Source organism: Salvelinus namaycush, chromosome 39 (genome assembly GCF_016432855.1).
Source record: "Salvelinus namaycush isolate Seneca chromosome 39, SaNama_1.0, whole genome shotgun sequence".
Taxonomy (NCBI): Eukaryota; Metazoa; Chordata; class Actinopteri; order Salmoniformes; family Salmonidae; genus Salvelinus; species Salvelinus namaycush.
The window spans coordinates 3,003,539-3,026,768 of NC_052345.1; the positions used below are offsets into that span (position 1 = coordinate 3,003,539).

The following is a 23,230-nucleotide window of genomic DNA, read 5'->3' on the forward strand; positions in this document are numbered from 1 at the left end:
TCTTTGGAACATGGGTGATTTAATTTATTATGAGGACAATGGATCATAAATCTATAGAATATGTGATATTACTACAGCTATGACCAGGGCTTCAATCAGTTATAGGTAAAGATGGATACATTATCATGAATTATTGTTAGCACATATATTATCATATGTTGTACAATACCGCCGTCTTCTGGAGATTACAGCCGATATATTACAATCATGATATTATGTCTACACACAAGACAACTCACAAGTGATCCACGTTGAAATCCCAATAGTCCTAATTCACAATTGCTTTACATCAGATTACTTTGCATAATGTCTTTAAAAATATATATAATATTAATATTATCCTCAAATTAAACCAGACACTGGTTCTAGGTATGCTCTTAGAAAAAAAATGTTATTTGGGGTTCTCTATAGAACTTTTAGGGGTTCCATACATGAAGCAAGCGATATAACCCTTTTTGGTTCTATATAAAACCTTTGTGTAGTCTGGAGGCATAATAACCATTCTGAGCATGGTCTGTGTGTCTGACAGACAGGTGAAAGAAAGAGTCCTGGCCTTGGCGCTGATCAGGGAGAGCTGTTTACTGAGCCAGGCTGTGCCTCGGCCAGCTCTACACAACAATATACTGCTCCTCAGCCTTTTGTTCGTGTATGAGAGGGAGGGAGAGAGAGAGAGAGAGTGGGGAGAGAAAGGGGGGGGGAGAGAAAGCGAAGGAGGGAGATGGGTAGGATAAAGAGAGAATTGGGAGAGAAACAGGCAGAGCGCGAGCGAGAAAGAGATGCAGAGTGGGAGACGGAGAGCGAGAGAAGGGGGAGAGGGAGAGAGATAATAGTTTCCTAAAAGCCACATCCGATCCACAACATTCTTTTAGCAGTTATTTTTGTTTCCATTCCGTCTGCCCGCAATGTGTTGTTATGGGAATATAACAGACAGACAGACATACCAGTGGAATGACCATGCTGTTTACGTCATTATAAACCCACTGAACAAAAACATAGACATCTTTGGAATAGTGTTTTTAGTAGGTGCAGTGCAGGCAATAGCATAGGCTGCTATTTGTCCGTGCGCAAAAACAGATTCATTTTGGGTGTAGAGAGTAGAATATCTAGACAGAGTGGGGGGAATTTGATAAGGAATCTGATAATTAAGTCTTATTACATTTCCCACGTGACAATTACTGGGGATGGGAAGCAATCTGGAATGGAAACTTCCCGTGTTCTATTTTTGTGTGTCTCAGTACGTGTGCCTTTTGGCATTCGTAGCCGGCTTCTTCGTGCAAAATGGCATTACGTCACTGCATAATTCTGGCAAATTCTCTCTCTCACCAAAAAAATGACTTGACTACAGGCGGCCAGCCAGCCACCCGCCCCGTTAGTTGCATGGTATAGTAGAGTAGAGAATCAGCATCAACAACAACACCGGGAAATGCAGCTGCTGTAACGGAACTGGTCCCCCACCCACCACCGGCAGATGGAGTGTGAGCGCGCCACCGCCACGTGACTCGGTTGGTTCGCATCTGTAGTGTGGCGGAGTATCTCACTCTGCATCATGGCTGTGGAAGATGCAGCTGCCCGGTCCCGAACCGCCCTCTTCCCCATGGCACCTTTCTCCCCAGCCCGGCTGCTGTTCCTCTCTCTCCTCTCCCTCTGCCTCATCCCCTCCCCGTCCCTCGCCCTGCTCGGCTTCCGTCCGGAGGAGACCGGGGGAGAGCTGTCCGTGGACGACGGGGTGCTGAAAGCCACCGAGGGAACCCGCTTCATGCTGCGGGTCTACTACGCCTCCTCCCCACAGAGGCTCAACCGGACTGCTGGGGCCAGAGCCAACGCCGCTCCCTGGATAGCATTCATCGAGGAGCCGAGGCCGGGGAGAGAGGGGCAGGTCCACCCGAAGCGGAATATGTGCATGGATAAAAACGCCAGGAGCTCGGATATTGAGATCTTGGGCTCTTTCAAGTCCGCTTCGAGTCAGAACTCCGTGTTGGTGGAAGTATTGGCTAAGAACCTGCGCAGGGGAGAGAAGATGAAGTACTATTCCATGTGCGCCTTCGACGGGTCCAAATGGGAACACTACCGGACCCGGGATTTCTGGGTGGCCGTGGTGGAGCGCGGGGCCGAACCGGACCTCTGGCTTCAAGTGTTAGTATCGGTTCTGTTACTGGCCCTCTCGGCGCTCTTCAGTGGCCTGAACCTCAGTCTGCTCGCGTTGGACCCGGTGGAGCTCCAGGTTCTGCAGAACAGCGGCACGGACAAGGAGCAGAAATACGCGAGGAAAATTGAGTCAGTGCGGCGGCACGGTAACTACGTCCTGTGCACTTTGCTGCTGGGCAACGCGCTGATCAACGCGGCGCTCGCAGTGTGGATGTGTCAGATCCTGGGGATGACCTGGTTGTCCACCATTATCTGCGCGTTTGGGATCTTTTTCATTGGGGAGATCCTGCCGCACTCTGTTGCGTCGCGGCACGGCCTGGCCATTGCGTCCAAAACCATCTGGGTAACCCGTCTTCTCATGGTTCTCTCCTTCCCCATCTCCTACCCCATCAGTAAACTCCTAGACTTCATCCTCCACCAGGAGATCAGTAACTTTTATACGCGGGAAAAACTCCTTGAGATGCTGCGTGTGACCGACCCGTACCACGACCTGGTTAAAGAGGAGCTCAACATCATACAGGGCGCGCTCGAGCTCCGGACCAAGACCGTAGAAGATGTTCTGACTCCGCTAACCGACTGCTTCATGCTCACCTCGGAAGCGGTGCTGGACTTTAACACCATGTCGGAGATTATGCAGAGCGGCTACACGCGCATCCCGGTGTTCGAAAACTTGCGGTCGAACATTGTGGATATTCTGTTCGTGAAGGACTTGGCGTTCGTTGACCCGGATGACTGTACCCATCTGAAGACCATAACACAGTTCTATAAACACCCCATGCACTGTGTGTTCAACGACACCAAACTGGATGCCATGCTGGAGGAGTTCAAGAAGGGTAAGGAGAGGGGGGAGTAAGATCACCCAAGAAACTCTAGAAACGATGGTATGATTGTGTGTCTCCCCCGTCACTCTCTCTCTATCTTTTTCTCCCCCTCTCTCCTCCCCCCCACTCGCTCTCCCCCCTCCCCCATCCCTCCCCCCCACTCTCGCTCTTTCTCCCCCTCTCTCGCCCCTCCTCCTCTCTCTCCCCCTCTCTCCCTTCTTGGCCGAGTCACTGGTTTAAGCTCATATTGTTCATTTCATTTCCATAAACTACAACAGTTTACATGTAGGGCCTACCTGTGTCAATGTAGTCATATGAAGTAACTTCAGTGAGATTCTCTCTGTGGAAACAACTGCTGTCTGCTCATAAGAGGCGCTGTACCATAGTGTGACTAACAGGGATATCCCATCTCAGTGATAGTCTACTACAAAGGGAATAGGGTGCCATTTGGAATACATACTACGATATAGCCTATTCCTAATGGGCAATTTATGATGATATGGGCAGGTAAGGTGGCTTGGTGGGTGTGTATCCTGTTGACCAATAGCAGGTAGCCATGTTGCCATGTGGTCTGCGTCTGTATATGGGGGAAGAAGGCAGTGTCAGCGTTTCTCATGTTGTTGCATGCAGAGGCTGTGCTAGAGAAACACATGAAGGACACCTTCAATAGATGTATGTGTTTACACTGTCTCGACCCATATTCATAAAGCATCTCAGAGAAGTAGTGCTGATCTTGGATCAGTTTCTCCTTTTAGATCACATAATTAATGAGATTACATGGACAAGAGGGACCTGATCCTAGATCAGCACTCAGTATAATCCACACAGACGAATGGATAACAAAACAGTGTGTGTGTGTGTGTGTGTGTTTAAGAGAGAGAGAGTTTTGAATTGAATTGAGAGCACCAGTGTGATAGAGAGATAGAGGGATGAGAATGTCATGGTGACACAGAGAGAGAGAGAGAGAGAGAGAGAGAGAGACATAAAAGGCTGTTACCTTTAGAATGTCCTTTCCTGTCATGACACCCCCTCTCTCTCTCTCCCTCCACCCCTCCATCGCTCCGCCCCAGGAGAGAAGACATGAAATATTCAGAGAACACTTTCGCCCTCTTCCTCTCCCTCCCTCTCTCTCTCTGTCCTCTGTGGTGCTGCATTCAACACAGCCACTGCGTGTGTGTGTGTGTGTGTGTGTGTGTGTGTGTGTGTGTGTGTGTGTGTGTGTGTGTGTGTGTGTGTGTGTGTGTGTGTGTGTGTGTGTGTGTGTGTGTGTGTGTGTGTGTGTGTGTGTGTGTGTGTGTGTGTGTGAGAGAGAGGGCATGACTGTGTGTGTTTTCCGTATATGAGAGAGAGAGAGAAAGAAAGAAAGAAAGAAAGAAAGAAAGAAAGAAAGAAAGAAAGAAAGAAAGAAAGAAAGAAATAGAGAGAGACAGAGAGAGAGAGATAGAGAGAGAGAGCATGACTGTGTGTGGTGATGCTGCAACCCCATTTAGTCAAACCAAAGCAGAAATCAGCAAAGCACCAGTACAACAGACTACTCCCTCCCTCCCTATCACAGAAACTGTAGCCTTTATGAGCAAGTGCACAAGAGTATATTCCAACACTGAGCTAAAGCCTAGAGACACTAGGTGTGAGAGCTGAGCTAAAGCCTAGAGACACTAGGTGTGGGAGCTGAGTTAAAGCCTAGAGACGCTAGGTGTGGAAGCTGAGATAAAGCCTAGAGACACTAGGTGTGGGAGCTGAGTTAAAGCCTAGAGACACTAGGTGTGGGAGCTGAGTTAAAGCCTAGAGACACTAGGTGTGGGAGCTGAGTTAAAGCCTAGAGACACTAGGTGTGGGAGCTGAGCTAAAGCCTAGAGGCACTAGGTGTAGGAGCTGAGTTAAAGCCTAGAGACACTAGGTGTGGGAGCTGAGTTAAAGCCTAGAGACACTAGGTGTGGGAGCTGAGTTAAAGCCTAGAGACACTAGGTGTGGGAGCTGAGATAAAGCCTAGAGACACTAGATGTGGGAGCTGAGATAAAGCCTAGAGACACTAGGTGTAGGAGCTGAGATAAAGCCTAGAGACACTAGGTGTGGGAGCTGAGTTAAAGCCTAGAGACACTAGGTGTGGGAGCTGAGTTAAAGCCTAGAGACACTTGGTGTGGGTCCTGAGTTAAAGCCTAGAGAGACTAGGTGTGGGAGCTGAGATAAAGCCTAGAGACACTAGGTGTGGGAGCTGAGTTAAAGCCTAGAGACACTAGGTGTGGGAGCTGAGTTAAAGCCTAGAGACACTAGGTGTGGGGGCTGAGTTAAAGCCTAGAGACACTAGGTGTGGGAGCTGAGTTAAAGCCTAGAGACACTAGGTGTGGGAGCTGAGATAAAGCCTAGAGACACTAGGTGTGGGAGCTGAGTTAAAGCCTAGAGACGCTAGGTGTGGAAGCTGAGATAAAGCCTAGAGACACTAGGTGTGGGAGCTGAGTTAAAGCCTAGAGACGCTAGGTGTGGGAGCTGAGTTAAAGCCTAGAGACACTAGGTGTGGGAGCTGAGTTAAAGCCTAGAGACACTAGGTGTGGGAGCTGAGCTAAAGCCTAGAGAGACTAGGTGTGGGAGCTGAGATAAAGCCTAGAGACACTAGGTGTGGGAGCTGAGATAAAGCCTAGAGAGTGGGTGTGTGTGTATGTGTGCGTGTGCGTGTGCGTGGGCTGGGCGATATGGACAAAATATAATTTTACAATATTTTTGACAGTATGATGGTGTTTGATGGTATTTGATGTTTTTGAATAATAACAGTTGTAAATATGCTTTAGGAGTAGTGACAACACATACAGTATACGTGATTTCAGTGGGTCTTTATCCATTTATACTGTTCAATCTAACTCCAAACAAAAATTATTTTCAGCATTTTCATCCATTTCTGCATTTCCTGCACTTTGATTATAATTTCCACACTGTGCCACGCAGCATGATATGGGCAACACATGTAGCCTTGTTAATTAGTAAACTGTTGGAATCATGGAAATATAATGATTATTGTAATTCTATATTTGGAATATAATGGGCAGCACCTTGAATACATTGTTGTTTGACATGACAACAAATGAATAAACCAGGGAGGAATTATTGACAGGGTAGGAACCAAAGTGTTGGTCAGTGTTTCCAGGTGACCCTAACTAGATGTTACATTACATGTTTTCTTACTTCATGTACCTAGCTAGCTAACATATTCATGCTTCGCCTATTCCTCTCTGATAAGATACCGTTGCACAAATATGCTTATCTAGGCTTACACCAGCACTGGTACCAGGCAGTATTAGCTAGCTCGCTATGTTCAACCTGACGCTTAGTACATTTAGCAAGCTAATCTAGCTAGCCAGCTAACTAGTGATTAGCATTAGCGGCTAATACAAATTATTTTAGCAACAGCTTGCTAAGAAAACACAAGCTAGTAGGTAGTAGTTTGCAGACAGGAAGGTACACAGAGTAGTAGTGTATAGAACGCTTGTGTGCAGCGTGTCACCAACATTGTTTCATCCATCTAACCATGCAGAGTGAAAGGCAAGAAAGTGGTTGTGTCTCTGTGGTTGAGCCACTGCTCTCCTTGAGTGACAGGGGGCCCGGCTTGGTGTGTTTAGCGCCGTGCAGCAGCAGGAGAGGGAGAGAGACGACTCCAGTAGCAAACGGAGTAAACTACTAAAACTGACATGATACGCACCGGAGTTGAGTGTCACATTTATCAAACCAAACATTGAAATAACGTTATGTGTGTAAGAGCTGTTAATGTGCTGCTAGACCCGACCCATATAAAGAAGATCTGACAGAATCTCTCTCTCTCTTTTTCTCTCACTCTCTCTTTCTCTCGCTCTCTCTCTCTCTCTTTTCCTCTCGCTCTCATTCTCTCTCGCTCTCTTTCTCTCTCTCGCTCTCTCTCTCTCCCTCCCAGTCAGAGTGAGACACAGCCAGAGTGGGTGAAGAGAGGGTAGCACAGTAGGAACAGCAAGGAGATCTCTTGTGGACGCTGTTGGGGGGTGGAAAGCTGCAGCTGTGTGTGTGTGTGAGAGAGAGGGTAGCTGCAGCTGTGTGCAAGGATGTGTGTAAGTTTTGACTGTGTTACATAATGGCTGATGATGTAATCTTCAGCTGCTAGTGTCTGCAGTGCAGTCTCTCTCTCTCTCTCTCTCTCTCTCTCTCTCTCTCTCTCTCTCTCTCTCTCTCTCTCTCTCTCTCTCTCTCTCTCTCTCTCTCTCTCTCTCTCTCTCTCTCTCTCTCTCTCTCTCTCTCTCTCTCTCTCTCTCTCTCTCTCTCTCTCTCTCTCTCTCTCTCTCTCTCTCTCTAGGGGGATCCCTGAGTAGTCTCTGTACAACCCAATCACCCTTCATGCCCCCTCCAACCCCCTACCCCCTCCAACCCCTACCCCCCCTCTATTCTCCTCTTCCCTCTTCTCCTCCTGTCCTCTACTCAATCACTCACTCACAAACAAACACAATGAACCAGCCTCCCATTCCTCCCATCTAAATCACCATCTCACAGAACCTTTAACATCAACAAACAGAAGCAGAAATAGACCATATCTAACTAACAAATCAACTAGACTGTTTATCTGAAACGATTCCCCATTTACTCTGGCTGTGTCTCTAATAATACCCCCCTGTTACCATGGAGATTACCCCCTCCCCCGTGTGTGCATCACAAATGGCACACAGTTTCTATACAGTGCCCTTCTTTTGACCTGTGATTGTTTCTCTCCCTCGTTCTCTGTGGGCCCTGGTGCACTAAATAGGGAATAGGGTGCCACCTGGGACTCAGCTGTGCATCATCCCCCTGCTGGGAAGTTTGGCGTCACTAGGACCTCCTGGGTATTGGTGTGTCACTGGGCGATGACCCAGGGGTGTGTATTCACTAGAAACCAAACGGAAGCACACTGAACAAAACGGGGAGGGATCTTTTTTCCGTTTCTAAATGTTGTACAACGGGTTGCTACGGTGTGCTCTAATGAATACACCCCTGTTGTGTTTCTACTAGATCGCTTACTGGTTCTATTCCTGTGGCCTCATGGGAGATGTAGTCTGTGTGTTTGTGTTAAAAAAAAAACAATAAAAAAACTTTATTTAACCAGGTAGGCTAGTTGAGAACAAGTTCTCATTTACAACTGCAACTTGGCCAAGATAAAGCAAAGCAGTACGACAAAAACAACAACACAGAGTTACACAAGGGATAAACAAACATACAGTCAATAACACAATAGAAAAAAAGAAAGTCTATATACAGTGTGTGCAAATGGCGTGAGGAGGTAAGGCAATAAATAGGCCATAGTAGAGAAGTAATAAAAATTTAGCAAATTAACACTGGAGTGATAAATGAGCAGATGATGATGTGCAAGTAGAAATACTGGTGTGCAAAAGAGCAGAAAACTAAATAAAAACAATATGGGGATGAGGTAGGTAGATTGAGTGGGTTATTTACAGTGATCGGTTAGCTGCTCAGATAGCTGATGTTTAAAGTTAGTGAGGGAAATATAAGTCTCCAGCTTCAGCGATTTTTGCAAGTCACTGGCAGCAGAGAACTTGAAGGAAAGGCGGCCAAAGAGGTGTTGGCTTTGGGGATGACCAGTGAAATATACCTGCTGGAGCGCGTGCTACGGGTGGGTGTTGCTATGACCAGTGAGCTGAGATAAGGCGGAGCTTTACCTAGCATGGACTTATAGATGACCTGGAGCCAGTGGGTCTGGCGACGAATATGTAACGAGGGCCAGCCGACTAGAGCATACAGGTCGCAGTGGTGGGTGGTATAAGGGGCTTTGGTAACAAAACGGATGGCACTGTGATAGACTACATCCAGTTTGCTGAGTAGAGTATTGGAAGCTATTTTGTAGATGACATTGCCGAAGTCGAGGATCGGTGGGATAGTCAGTTTTACGAGGGTATGTTTGGCGGCGTGAGTGAAGGAGGCTTTGTTGCAAAATAGAAAAACGATTCTAGATTTAATTTTGCATTGGAGATGTTTAATATGAGTCTGGAAGGAGAGTTTACAGTCTAGCCAGACACCTAGGTATTTGTAGTTGTCCACATATTCGAAGTCAGAACCATCCAGAGTAGTGATGCTGGACGGGTGGGCAGGTGCGGGCAGCGAACGGTTGAAAAGCATGCGTTTAGTTTTACTTGTATTTAAGAGCAGTTGGAGGCCACGGAAGGAGTGTTGTATGGCATTGAAGCTCGTCTGGAGGTTTGTTAACACAGTGTTCAAAGAAGGGCCAGATGTATACAGAATGGTGTCGTCTGCGTAGAGGTGGATCAGGGAATCACCTGCAGCAAGAGCGACATCGTTGATATATACAGAGAAAAGACATGGCCCGAGAATTGAACCCTGTGGCACCCCCATAGATACTGCCAGAGGTCTGGACAACAGGCCCTCCGATTTGACACACTGAACTCTGTCTGCGAAGTAGTTGGTGAACCAGGTGAGGCAGTCATTTGAGAAACCAAGGCTATTGAGTCTGCCGATAAGAATACAGTGATTGACAGAGTCGAAAGCCTTGGCCAGGTCGATGAATATGGCTGCACAGTACTGTCTTTTATCGATGGCGGTTATGATATCGTTTAGTACCTTGAGCGTGGCTGAGGTGCACCCGTGACCAGCTCGGAAACCGGATTGCACAGCGGAGAAGGTACGGTGGGATTTGAAATGGTCGGTGATCTGTTTATTAACTTGGCTATCGAAGACTTCAGAAAGGCAGGGCAGGATGGATATAGGTCTATAACAGTTTGGGTCTAGAGTGTCACCCCCTTTGAAGAGGGGGATGACCGTGGCAGCTTTCAAATCTTTAGGGATCTCGGACAATACGAAAGAGAGGTTGAACAGATTGCTAACAGGGGTTGCAACAATGGCGGCAAATCATTTTGGAAAGAGAGGGTCCAGATTGTCTAGCCCAGCTGTTTCAGTGTTTATGTGTGTCATTCTACTGTAAATGATGCTCTTCTGCTCAGTTTACATGTTACATTTTAGTCATTTAGCAGACGCTCTGATCCAGAGAGACTTACAGTTAGTGAGTCATTTAGCAGACGCTCTGATCCAGAGTCACTTACAGTTAATGAGTCATTTAGCAGACGCTCTGATCCAGAGTCACTTACAGTTAGTGAGTCATTTAGCAGACACTCTGATCCAGAGAGACTTACAGTTAGTGAGTCATTTAGCAGACGCTCTGATCCAGAGTCACTTACAGTTAGTGAGTCATTTAGCAGACACTCTGATCCAGAGTCACTTACAGTTAGTGAGTCATTTAGCAGACACTCTGATCCAGAGAGACTTACAGTTAGTGAGTCATTTAGCAGACACTCTGATCCAGAGAGACTTACAGTTAGTGAGTCATTTAGCAGACGCTCTGATCCAGAGAGACTTACAGTTAGTGAGTCATTTAGCAGACGCTCTGATCCAGAGAGACTTACAGTTAGTGAGTCATTTAGCAGACGCTCTGATCCAGAGAGACTTACAGTTAGTGAGTCATTTAGCAGACGCTCTGATCCAGAGAGACTTACAGTTAGTGAGTCATTTAGCAGACGCTCTGATCCAGAGAGACTTACAGTTAGTGAGTCATTTAGCTGACGCTCTGATCCAGAGAGACTTACAGTTAGTGAGTCATTTAGCAGACGCTCTGATCCAGAGAGACTTACAGTTAGTGAGTCATTTAGCAGACGCTCTGATCCAGAGAGACTTACAGTTAGTGAGTCATTTAGCAGACGCTCTGATCCAGAGAGACTTACAGTTAGTGAGTCATTTAGCAGACGCTCTGATCCAGAGAGACTTACAGTTAGTGAGTCATTTAGCAGACGCTCTGACCCAGAGAGACTTACAGTTAGTGAGTCATTTAGCAGACGCTCTGACCCAGAGAGACTTACAGTTAGTGAGTCATTTAGCAGACGCTCTGATCCAGAGAGACTTACAGTTAGTGAGTCATTTAGCAGACGCTCTGATCCAGAGAGACTTACAGTTAGTGAGTCATTTAGCAGACGCTCTGATCCAGAGAGACTTACAGTTAGTGAGTCATTTAGCAGACGCTCTGATCCAGAGAGACTTACAGTTAGTGAGTCATTTAGCAGACGCTCTGATCCAGAGAGACTTACAGTTAGTGAGTCATTTAGCAGACGCTCTGATCCAGAGAGACTTACAGTTAGTGAGTCATTTAGCAGACGCTCTGATCCAGAGTCACTTACAGTTAGTGAGTCATTTAGCAGACGCTCTGATCCAGAGAGACTTACAGTTAGTGAGTCATTTAACAGACGCTCTGATCCAGAGTGACTTACAGTTAGTGAGTCATTTAGCAGACACTCTGATCCAGAGAGACGTACAGTTAGTGAGTCATTTAGCAGACGCTCTGATCCAGAGAGACGTACAGTTAGTGAGTCATTTAGCAGACGCTCTGATCCAGAGAGACTTACAGTTAGTGAGTCATTTAGCAGACGCTCTGATCCAGAGAGACTTACAGTTAGTGAGTCATTTAACAGACGCTCTGATCCAGAGAGACTTACAGTTAGTGAGTCATTTAGCAGACACTCTGATCCAGAGAGACTTACAGTTAGTGAGTCATTTAGCAGACGCTCTGATCCAGAGAGACTTACCGTTAGTGAGTCATTTAGCAGACGCTCTGACCCAGAGAGACTTACAGTTAGTGAGTCATTTAGCAGACGCTCTGACCCAGAGAGACTTACAGTTAGTGAGTCATTTAGCAGACACTCTGATCCAGAGACTTACAGTTAATGCATTCATCTTAAGATAGCTAGTTGAGACAACAACACTCCACAATCGTATCAAGTACATTTTCCTTTAACAAAGTATTTATCAGCAGTCAGTGTTAGTAGGAAAAGACAAGTGCCTTTCTTTGTTAGTTTCTTTGTCTCCTCAGGAACATGTCAAGGGAGATCTGTTGACTCCATCAATTGGTTTTCCTCTCTTGCTTCTCCCATTCCTCTTACCCCAGACCCCTTCACATAGTTAAATCCCTTTACACTGCCAAAATAAATGCATTTAAATACATAAATGTTTTTGTATACTACAAAATGCCATTGTTTTATGTTGGAGTTTCACCTCCCACATGGTCTATCCCCTCCATGTTTGTTAGGTAAGTCCCACAGGTTAGGGTAATATTATGATGTCATATCCTGTCTCTCTCCAGGCAAGTCCCACCTGGCCATCGTCCAGCGGGTCAACAACGAGGGTGAGGGTGACCCCTTCTATGAGGTCATGGGCATCGTGACCCTGGAGGACGTTATAGAGGAGATCATCAAGTCAGAGATACTGGACGAGACTGACCTCTACAGTACGTAGACACGCACACACGCACGCACGCACGCACGCACGCACGCACGCACGCACGCACGCACGCACGCAGGCACACGCGCACACACACACACACCCACGCTGACCTAAAGTACATATTTACATTTACATTTAAGTCATTTAGCAGACGCTCTTATCCAGAGCGACTTACAAATTGGTGCATTCACCTTATGACAAGCAAGAACTGACGGACATGCAAGAACACACACACACACATACGCTCTGAAATACTGCTGATTATCAATGTGTGTGTCCATCTCTCTGTCCTTGTGTTTGTGTGTGTATGTGCACCTGAATGTGCGTCCATCCGTGTGTGTGTGTCTCACCCTACATCTAAAAACCTCTCTAAGTGTCTCCCTCTACAGTTGATAACCTCTCTAAGTGTTGTGTCTACAGCTGATAACCTCTCTAAGTGTCTCCTCTACATCTGATAATCTCTCTGTGTTTCCTCTACAGCTGATAACCTCTCTATGTGTTGTGTCTCCTCTACAGCTGATAAACTCTCTATGTGTTGTATCCCTCTACAGCTGATAACCTCTCTAAGTGTTGTGTCTCCTCTACAGCTGATAACCTCTCTAAGCGTTGTGTCTCCTCTACAGCTGATAACCTCTCTAAGTGTTGTATCCCTCTACAGCTGATAAACTCTCTAAGTGTTGTGTCTCCTCTACAGCTGATAACCTCTCTATGTGTTGTCTCCCTCTACAGCTGATAACCTCTCTAAGTGTGGTGTCTCCTCTACAGCTGATAACCTCTCTAAGTGTCTCCTCTACAGCTGATAAACTCTCTAAGTGTTGTCTCCCTCTACAGCTGATAAACTCTCTATGTGTTGTGTCTCCTCTACAGCTGATAACCTCTCTAAGTGTCTCCTCTACAGCTGATAACCTCTCTAAGTGTTGTCTCCCTCTACAGCTGATAACCTCTCTAAGTGTTGTCTCCCTCTACAGCTGATAACCTCTCTAAGTGTTGTGTCTCCTCTACAGCTGATAACCTCTCTAAGTGTTGTGTCTCCTCTATAGCTGATAACCTCTCTAAGTGTTGTCTCCCTCTACAGCTGATAAACTCTCTAAGTGTTGTCTCCCTCTACAGCTGATAAACTCTCTAAGTGTCTCCCTCTACAGCTGATAACCTCTCTAAGTGTTGTGTCTCCTCTACAGCTGATAAACTCTCTAAGTGTTGTCTCCCTCTACAGCTGATAACCTCTCTACGTGTTGTGTCTCCTCTACAGCTGATAACCTCTCTAAGTGTCTCCCTCTACAGCTGATAACCTCTCTAAGTGTTGTCTCTCTCTACAGCTGATAACCGTTCTAAGCGTCGTGTTTCTCACCATGAGAGGAAGCAGCAGGACTTCTCCATCTTTAAGCTGTCGGAGAACGAGATGAAGGTGAAGATCTCTCCCCAGCTCCTCCTCGCCACACACCGCTTCCTGTCCACGGGTAGGCCCACTGTGATGTCACTTCCTGTCCACTGTGAGGTCACTTCCTGAGTGTTAAATAATTAAATATATCATCTCTGTGGAAGTAAGTTGTTCTCAATTTGAGGCCTGGTAAAAAACAACCCATTGAATAGTAAAGAATGTTTACCAGTTATTACAAATGACCTTTTTCTTCTTACTTTTCCACTGACTCTCTCATGTCTTCCTCTCTATCCCTCTTTAATCTCCCCCTTTTACTACCCTCTCCTCCTACCTCTTCTATCTCTCCCCTTTTACTACCCTCTCCTCCTACCTCTTCTATCCCTCTTTCATCTCTCCCCTTTTACTACCCTCTCCTCCTACCTCTTCTATCCCTCTTCCATCTCTCCCTTTTACTACCCTCTCCCCCTACCTCTTCTATCCCTCTTTCATCTCTCCCTTTTACTACCCTCTCCTCCTACCTCTTCTATCCCTCTTTCATCTCTCCCTTTTACTACCCTCTCCTTCTACCTCTTCTATCCCTCTTTCATCTCTCCCCTTTCACTACCCTCTCCCCCTACCTCTTCTATCCCTCTTTCATCTCTCCCTTTTACTACCCTCTCCTCCTACCTCTTCTATCCCTTTTTCATCTCTCCCTTTTACTACCCTCTCCTCCTACCTCTTCTATCCCTCTTTCATCTCTCCCCTTTCACTACCCTCTCCCCCTACCTCTTCTATCCCTTTTTCATCTCTCCCTTTCACTACCCTCTCCTCCTACCTTTTCTATCCCTCTTCCATCTCTCCCTTTTACTACCCTCTCCTCCTACCTCTTCTATCCCTCACTCTCTCTCTTTCTCTCCCCACCTTCTGTAGAGGTGGAGCCCTTCAAGCCAGCCCACCTATCAGAGAAGATCTTACTGCGTCTCATTAAACACCCCAGTGTGGTTCAGGAGCTGAGCTACGATGACAAGAACAAACTGGCCCCACAGCACTTCCTGTTTCAGAGAAACAAACCTGTTGACTACTTCATCCTGTTACTACAGGTATAAATGCCCGCAATAATTGTCCCTTAGCGATGAATCATATTGATTTGCTGTATTGTGTTGATAGGAGAGTAGACAGACAGGACAGTGAGGAGATAAGTGTGTCAAAGCAGAAAAGGGTTCGATCCCACACAGAGGGAGAGCACACTGAGTGGACAAAACATTAGGAACACCTTCTTAATATTGAGTTACACCTCCTTTTGCCCTCAGAACAGCCTCAATTCATCGAGGCATGTACGAGGTGTTGAAAGTGTTCCACAGGGATGCTGGTCCATGTTGACTCCAATGCTTCCCACAGTTGCGTCATGTTGGCTGGATGTCCTTTTGGTGGTGGAACATTCTTGATACACACGGGAAACTGTTGAGCGTGAAAAACCCAGCAGCGTTGCAGTTCTTGACTTACTCAAACCGGTGCGCCTGGCGCCTAATACTGCACTACCCGTTCAAAGGCACTTAACTATTTTGTCTTGTCCATTCACCCTCTGAATGTCACACATACACAATCCATGTCTCTGTTGTCTCAAGGCTTAAACATCCTTCTGTAACCTGTCTCCTCCCCTTCATCTACACTGATTGAAGTGGATTTAACAAGTGACATCAATAAGGGATCATAGCTTTCACCTGGATTCACCTGGTCAGTCTATGTCATGGAAAGTGCAGGTGTTCCTAATGTTTTGTACCCTCAGTGTACATCATGTGCTGCAGGTGGAGGTGCTGACTGCTACAGCAACCCTGGTTTTATATATAGCTTGGAATATCTACAATATGGCTGAGACACAAATCAGGGAACTTGCCCATTTCTCTGTCCTGTGTGTCCAGGGTCGTGTGGAGGTGGAGTTTGGTAAAGAGGCTCTGAGGTTTGAGAACGGAGCATTCGCCTACTACGGGGTGCCTGCCATCATGCCCACAGGTAACTGGCTCATCACTCACTCACTCACTCACTCACTCACTCACTCACTCACTCACTCACTCACTCACTCACTCACTCACTCACTCACTCACTCACTCACTCACTCACTCACTCACTCACTCACTCACTCACTCACTCATTCACTCATTCACTCACTCATTCACTCACAAACATTAACACATGAATGTAGAGAAACAGAGAAACATTACGAGCTCAAAGAAAACAAAACGTTTCATGAGAAACATAAAAGATTACACATACATTATCTGGACTGTCCCATTGCATAGACCAGAGAGGGGTAGAACACTATCTCATCCCTGTCTGACTCATTACCATCCTGTATGGTTCAGTCCACAGATCCCCCTCCCGTAGCAGTGGTCTGGACCGGTCTGACTCTATGCTGTATGGGGGCAGTCTGGGCCAACTCAACGGAGGGGGGAGCGTCTACCTGCCTGACTACTCTGTTAGGCAGCTCACACACCTGCAGGTCATTAAGGTAGGCCTACCTAGACTACGGTACAGTACAGCCCCGCCCACCTCACGTTACCTGGATACACCTGCTCCAACACCATTTGGGGGGCCTTTACTTGGCTCATTGCGCTCTAGCGACACCATGTGGCAGGCCGGGGGCCTGCAGGCTGACAACGGTCGTCAGTTGAACGGTGTTTCCTCCGACACATTGGTGCGGCTGGGTTCCGGGTTAAGCGGGTGTTAAGGAGCGCGGTTTGGCGGGTCATGTTTTGGAGGACACATGACGTGACCTTGGCCTCTACCGAGCCCGTTGGGGAGGTGCAGCGATGAGACAAGATCATAACTGAATTTGGGAGAGAAAGGAGGTCAAACAAAATAAATAAATAATAAAGGTCCCAAATAGCACCCTATTCTTTATACAGTGCGCTACTTTTGATCATAGTCCTATGGTCCTTGGTCAAAAGTAGTGCACTTTATAGTAAAAAGTGTGTAATTTGTGATACAACCTAGTAGACAGAGCTGTGGTACAGTACAGCCTCTAACTTCGACCTATGACTATTTATGACCTACGACCTTTCTTTGACCTTCGACTTCTAACCCCCAGATCACCCGTAGCCACTACCAGAACGCCCTGACAGCCACTCTGATGGACAGCTCCCCCCAGACCCCCGACACAGACGCCCGGCCCACAGACGGGAACACTCCCGACCTCCCTGTCCCGGAGCAGAGTGGAGACCACCTCCTCCCCCCCAGAGAGACCCGGCCCAGCTCGGCCAGAACCAGAGGACAGCAGTCCTCCGTCCCACACAGCACCTCTCTGCTCAACGAGAAGAACCGCATCGTCCGTAAGTCAACCATACTGGTAGGAGGGAGGGAGAGAGAGAATACACTTACTCCCTTTGCTTACTCCCCTACAGGCAGTAAATCAGACGGTCAGAACAGCCCCGGTGACTGTGTGTATAATAACTCTCCTGTCTCTCTCTACAGGCAGTAAATCAGACAGTCAGAACAGCCCCAGTGACTGTGTGTATAATAACTCTCCTGTCTCTCCCTACAGGCAGTAAATCAGACGGTCAGAACAGCCCCGGTGACTGTGTGTATAATACCTGTCCTGTCTCTCCCTACAGGCAGTAAATCAGACGGTCAGAACAGCCCCGGTGACTGTGTATAATACCTGTCCTGTCTCTCCCTACAGGCAGTAAATCAGACGGTCAGAACAGCCCCGGTGACTGTGTATAATACCTGTCCTGTCTCTCCCTACAGGCAGTAAATCAGACAGTCAGAACAGCCCCGGTGACTGTGTATAATAACTGTCCTGTCTCTCCCTACAGGCAGTAAATCAGACGGTCAGAACAGCCCCAGTGACTGTGTGTATAATAACTGTCCTGTCTCTCCCTACAGACAGTAAATCAGACGGTCAGAACAGCCCCGGTGACTGTGTATAATACCTGTCCTGTCTCTTCCTACAGGCAGTAAATCAGACGGTCAGAACAGCCCCAGTGACTGTGTGTATAATAACTGTCTTGTCTCTTCCTACAGGCAGTAAATCAGACGGTCAGAACAGCCCCGGTGACTGTGTATAATACCTGTCCTGTCTCTTCCTACAGGCAGTAAATCAGACGGTCAGAACAGCCCCGGTGACTGTGTATAATAACTGTCCTGTCTCTCCCTACAGACAGTAAATCAGACGGTCAGAACAGCCCCGGTGACTGTGTATAATACCTGTCCTGTCTCTCCCTACAGGCAGTAAATCAGATGGTCAGAACAGCCCCGGTGACTGTGTATAATAACTGTCCTGTCTCTTCCTACAGGCAGTAAATCAGACGGTCAGAACAGCCCCAGTGACTGTGTATAATACCTGTCCTGTCTCTTCCTACAGGCAGTAAATCAGACGGTCAGAACAGCCCCGGTGACTGTGTGTATAATACCTGTCCTGTCTCTCCCTACAGGCAGTAAATCAGACGGTCAGAACAGCCCCAGTGACTGTGTGTATAATAACTGTCCTGTCTCTCCCTACAGACAGTAAATCAGACGGTCAGAACAGCCCCGGTGACTGTGTATAATACCTGTCCTGGCTCTCCCTACAGGCAGTAAATCAGACGGTCAGAACAGCCCCGGTGACTGTGTATAATACCTGTTCTGTCTCTCCCTACAGGCAGTAAATCAGACGGTCAGTACAGCCCCGGTGACTGTGTATAATACCTGTCCTGTCTCTCCCTACAGGCAGTAAATCAGACGGTCAGAACAGCCCCGGTGACTGTGTATAATACCTGTCCTGTCTCTTCCTACAGGCAGTAAATCAGACGGTCAGAACAGCCCCAGTGACTGTGTGTATAATAACTCTCCTGTCTCTCCCTACAGGCAGTAAATCAGACGGTCAGAACAGCCCCGGTGACTGTGTATAATAACTCTCCTGTCTCTCCCTACAGGCAGTAAATCAGACGGTCAGAACAGCCCCGGTGACTGTGTATAATACCTGTCCTGTCTCTCCCTACAGGCAGTAAATCAGACGGTCAGAACAGCCCCGGTGACTGTGTGTATAATACCTGTCCTGTCTCTTCCTACAGGCAGTAAATCAGACGGTCAGAACAGCCCCGGTGACTGTGTATAATACCTGTCCTGTCTCTTCCTACAGGCAGTAAATCAGACGGTCAGAACAGCCCCGGTGACTGTGTATAATACCTGTCCTGTCTCTTCCTACAGGCAGTAAATCAGACAGTCAGAACAGCCCCGGTGACTGTGTATAATAACTGTCCTGTCTCTCCCTACAGGCAGTAAATCAGACGGTCAGAACAGCCCCAGTGACTGTGTGTATAATAACTGTCCTGTCTCTCCCTACAGACAGTAAATCAGACGGTCAGAACAGCCCCGGTGACTGTGTATAATACCTGTCCTGTCTCTCCCTACAGGCAGTAAATCAGACGGTCAGAACAGCCCCGGTGACTGTGTATAATACCTGTCCTGTCTCTTCCTACAGGCAGTAAATCAGACGGTCAGAACAGCCCCGGTGACTGTGTATAATACCTGTCCTGTCTCTTCCTACAGGCAGTAAATCAGACGGTCAGAACAGCCCCGGTGACTGTGTATAATACCTGTCCTGTCTCTCCCTACAGGCAGTAAATCAGACGGTCAGAACAGCCCCGGTGACTGTGTATAATACCTGTCCTGTCTCTTCCTACAGGCAGTAAATCAGACGGTCAGAACAGCCCCAGTGACTGTGTGTATAATACCTGTCCTGTCTCTTCCTACAGGCAGTAAATCAGACGGTCAGAACAGCCCCGGTGACTGTGTATAATACCTGTCCTGTCTCTTCCTACAGGCAGTAAATCAGACGGTCAGAACAGCCCCAGTGACTGTGTATAATAACTGTCCTGTCTCTCTCTACAGGCAGTAAATCAGACGGTCAGAACAGCCCCAGTGACTGTGTGTATAATAACTGTCCTGTCTCTCTCTACAGGCAGTAAATCAGACGGTCAGAACAGCCCCAGTGACTGTGTGTATAATAACTGTCCTGTCTCTCCCTACAGGCAGTAAATCAGACGGTCAGAACAGCCCCAGTGACTCCGTGTTCCTCAGGATGGATGAGATCTCTTACATCAGAGAGGAGCACTCAGAGAGGGACGGCCCCAACGGTAAGAGAATATAGGGAGGAACAAAGGAGTGGAAGACTGGAGAATAAGGAGGATGTTGGTGAAGAGGGAAGACATTTAACACAGAAACAACATCCACAGTTTACTATGGAGATTGATAATGTCACATTCCGTCTCTCCCTCTCCCTCTCTCTCTCAGACACCGCCTCTGTTGCTATAGAAACGGACGCCCCCTCCTCTTTCATCAGTACTCTGTCTCTGAGTGGATCAGAGGACACACTGGGCAAGAAACTACTGCTCAAACTCAGTGAGTCACACACACAACATACACAACATACAGTACACACAAATACACACACACCTTTACTCTCTTGCATTCTAACACCTGTGTGACAATCCAAATGCCCACACACACATACAACCATTTAAATCTCAACCCAGCCACTGTGATGGCACAAACCCAACAACCCCACGCCGTGAGTCCCCTCCACCGGTCACTTTGTAATGTTAGGATACGTCCCGAATGGCACTTTATTCCCATGGGCCCTGGTCAAAAGTAGTGCACTAAATAGGGAGTAGGGTGCCATTTGGGATGCACCCTTAGTAACAGTCTAAATTTTTAGCCTTTCTCTTTCCCTGCACCTCTGCTACGTGAACGGCTGTGTCCTAGCAACCAGTCATTCATTGGGCCCTGCCTCCCTCTGCCAAGTATTTTCTCTGGAGGCCCCCCTAACGGAACCCCTGGCCCCTCAGTGTGAAAAAAATCTCCCTCTCTCTCTCCCTCCCCCCTCTCTCTCTCTACTACTCTCCCTCTCACTCTCTCTCCCTCTAACACTCACACAGGAGAGCCAACTAGTGTGTTTCTCTCTTCTCTCTCGACTGGCCCACTGCTGAATGAGCTGAATGGAGAATGAATGTTAAGTGAGCCTCCCAAGTGGCACCCCATTCCCAAAGCTCTATAGGTCCTGTTCAAAAGTAGTGCACTTAATAGGGAACAGTGTGCCAGTTGGGATGCAGACCGAGTGTTTCTCCGCTCAGTATCACAGAGCTACTTTAACTAAATGACTGTCCCACACACACACGTGGTCCCTCTCTGAGCCAAAGAGCAGCAGAATGGTCTCTCTCATTTCAGTAAAAGGCTGAAACTGGACCAAAATCACACCACATTGCAGGAAAGAAGCACTAAAAGCCTGGTCAGAAGTAGTGAACTAAACGCCATTTACAAAGTACTTGTAAATTACATTGTCATTGTCCAATTCATTGATTCAAAATTAATAGTATTGATGAAATGCAATTACATTTATATATTTTCCAATTAAATGTATATTTATTTAAATTACATTTAGTACATTTATTTCAATAAAATGTTGATATTTTTCTGTTAAATGTATACATTTTTTCAATTTAATATCTATATGTTTCAATATATATATATTTTAAAATGTATATATGTTTTTCAATTAAATGCATATTTATTTCTCCTCAGGTCACAAGAAGAGGAAAAAGTCTCGGGAAGGAGACAAGACACCTGAGGAGACATCAGAGCAGCCGCTGGTCAAGACCTAGCAGTGTGTGTGTGTTGTGTGTGTGTGTGTGTGTTGTGTGTGTAGATGGACTAACTCACACAATCATCAACAGCCTATTTTCTTCCTCTTTTTGATTGTTTAAAAGACGTTTCTGCAACATTTGCCAGACGTTCCAGTCACTAGTTGACCACTCAGATGTCCCAACCAACAGACATTCTGAAGGGAAACAGAAGGATATAACAGCACATAGAAAAGATAGACCTCATCTCCCCATAACACCCCCACAGTCTCTGATCTTAGACAGCACCAAATGGAAGGAACTAACTGAACCAGTGGGACGGAAGCTACCATATCATGAACCAGGTTATTTTTTCTTCTTGAATGTTTCATGTCTAAGTTGCTAATGGATTTGAAGACAAAGAATGTCAGGAGAAGAGAGGAGGTTTTTGGTTTAAGCCACTGTCAACATTTAATTCACCCCCTCCCTACAAAAGAATTGAATTGGCCCTGTTGGAGCTGTGACAAGGAAACCAAAGACTATGTAGATATCATCCATGCACAGAAGAATATTCACCATCCACCGTTATAAAGATCTCATCCATTCCTTCTTCAGGCGTTTTTATGGATGCTGTATCACTTGTGTTATTTGATAGTGAATGTTTATTACTATTCTCTTCTATCCCCTTTCCTATCTACTGTCTAAGGGGTGAATCCTAACTTTCACTTGAGTGGATTTTCATGCATTGATATCAATGGGAGACTAAGTGAAATTCTATTTAGGATTCACCCAGAAGTTCACTTGTCAGCATGGACTCATGGTGGTGTAAGGGGTTTAAAATGACTTGAGATGGTTTGGGGTTTGAATGCCTTACTAAGAGAAAATCTTCAATCTGCATGTTTTAGGTACTGGCTGAGCACCATGTAGATCTCTATTCTCTCAGCCCAACTGTTATCACAACTTCCTCAAATGGTGGGGATGAGGACTGACCAGTCACAAGAACGGACCAGTCTCTTCCAAATGATGTATATGAGCAATACTGAAACACCTTTACACAGTTGTGAACGGGACACATCCAAAAGACGGTACTCATGTAGGATATGCCATTAGGAAACACATCTGTTGTAGAGAATACATTTCTTATTTGATCTGACAAGCTGTACCATAAGACCCGTGTTTCTCTCTCTGGATTAAGACCGCGGGGTGTGTCTCTGCTCTGACTGGGTTTGTGCCGATTCAGGTTTGTGCCACTGCACCACAGTGGGGGGAGAGAGAGTAGGGAGGAGGACGAAGGGGAGAGGGATAGAGAGAATGGTGGGGAGGAGAGGCATAGAAGATGGGGGGCTAGAGGGAGAGGGATAGAGAGGAGGGCTAGGGGAGAGAAATAGAGAGAGGAGGGTTTGGGGGAGAGGGATAGAGAGGAGGGCTAGGGGAGAGAAATAGAGAGAGGAGGGTTTGGGGGAGAGGGATAGAGGAGGGTTTGGGGGAGAGAAATAGAGAGAGGAGGGAGGGGAGGAGAGGGATAGAGGACAGGGAGCTGGGAGAAAAGGGAAACGTGAAGGATGGAGAGAAAGGGTAAAGGGGGAGTGATGCTCTGTGGCTCCTGTCATTGGTCAGTGAGGAGAGAAGAGCATCCTTCCTTGGAAAACAGAAAAAGTGCTGACTCACTATGCTGCATGGGAGTAGAGGCAACAGCCAATCAGAACCCTGTTTTTAACTGGAGTAGGATGAGACTGATTTAAGGTCAGTTTTCTTGTTTTTCACCTCAATGGTTAGGGTTAGGATTTTGGGAGGGGAAGCTGATTCTAGATCTGTGCTTGTCAGCAACGTCTATATGGAGGTATTTTAACACAATGCATTTTTAAAGTGCTTTTTGTCTCAAAAATGGTCCTAAATTGAAATGGATAAATTAGACAGATCGTCAGGACTGGAGAACACTGGTGTATGGGGAGAGAGTGGCACCTACACAGAAAGTAATACAGAGATATATCTTTTTCTAGAAGAGAAATGCATATATGAGAGATGTATTATAG

General features: G+C 46.8%; 2 protein-coding genes across 2 annotated transcripts in view; both read left to right on the forward strand.

Moving 5' to 3' along the window:
• LOC120032827 (mitoferrin-2-like) overlaps window positions 1-23,230 on the forward strand; it is a 251,179-nt gene that overhangs the window by 47,563 nt on the left and 180,386 nt on the right. The window lies entirely within an intron of this gene.
• LOC120032944 (metal transporter CNNM1-like) lies at window positions 1,547-22,475 on the forward strand. Its single transcript, XM_038979218.1, has 10 exons — window positions 1,547-2,978; window positions 12,106-12,249; window positions 13,562-13,702; window positions 14,533-14,702; window positions 15,522-15,612; window positions 15,963-16,108; window positions 16,688-16,928; window positions 19,611-19,715; window positions 19,873-19,980; window positions 21,160-22,475. Exons 1-10 carry the CDS (start codon window positions 1,547-1,549, stop codon window positions 21,237-21,239), a joined length of 2,658 nt encoding a protein of 885 aa, XP_038835146.1. The 3' UTR covers window positions 21,240-22,475.

Coding starts and splice junctions, on each gene's coding strand:
- LOC120032944 (XM_038979218.1), top strand. CDS start 1,547: ATGGCTGTGGAAGATGCAGCTGCCCGGTCCCGAACCGCCCTCTTCCCC. Junction 2,979..12,105: donor GCTGGAGGAGTTCAAGAAGG/GTAAGGAGAGGG, acceptor GTCTCTCTCCAG/GCAAGTCCCACCTGGCCATC. Junction 15,613..15,962: donor GCCTGCCATCATGCCCACAG/GTAACTGGCTCA, acceptor TGTATGGTTCAG/TCCACAGATCCCCCTCCCGT.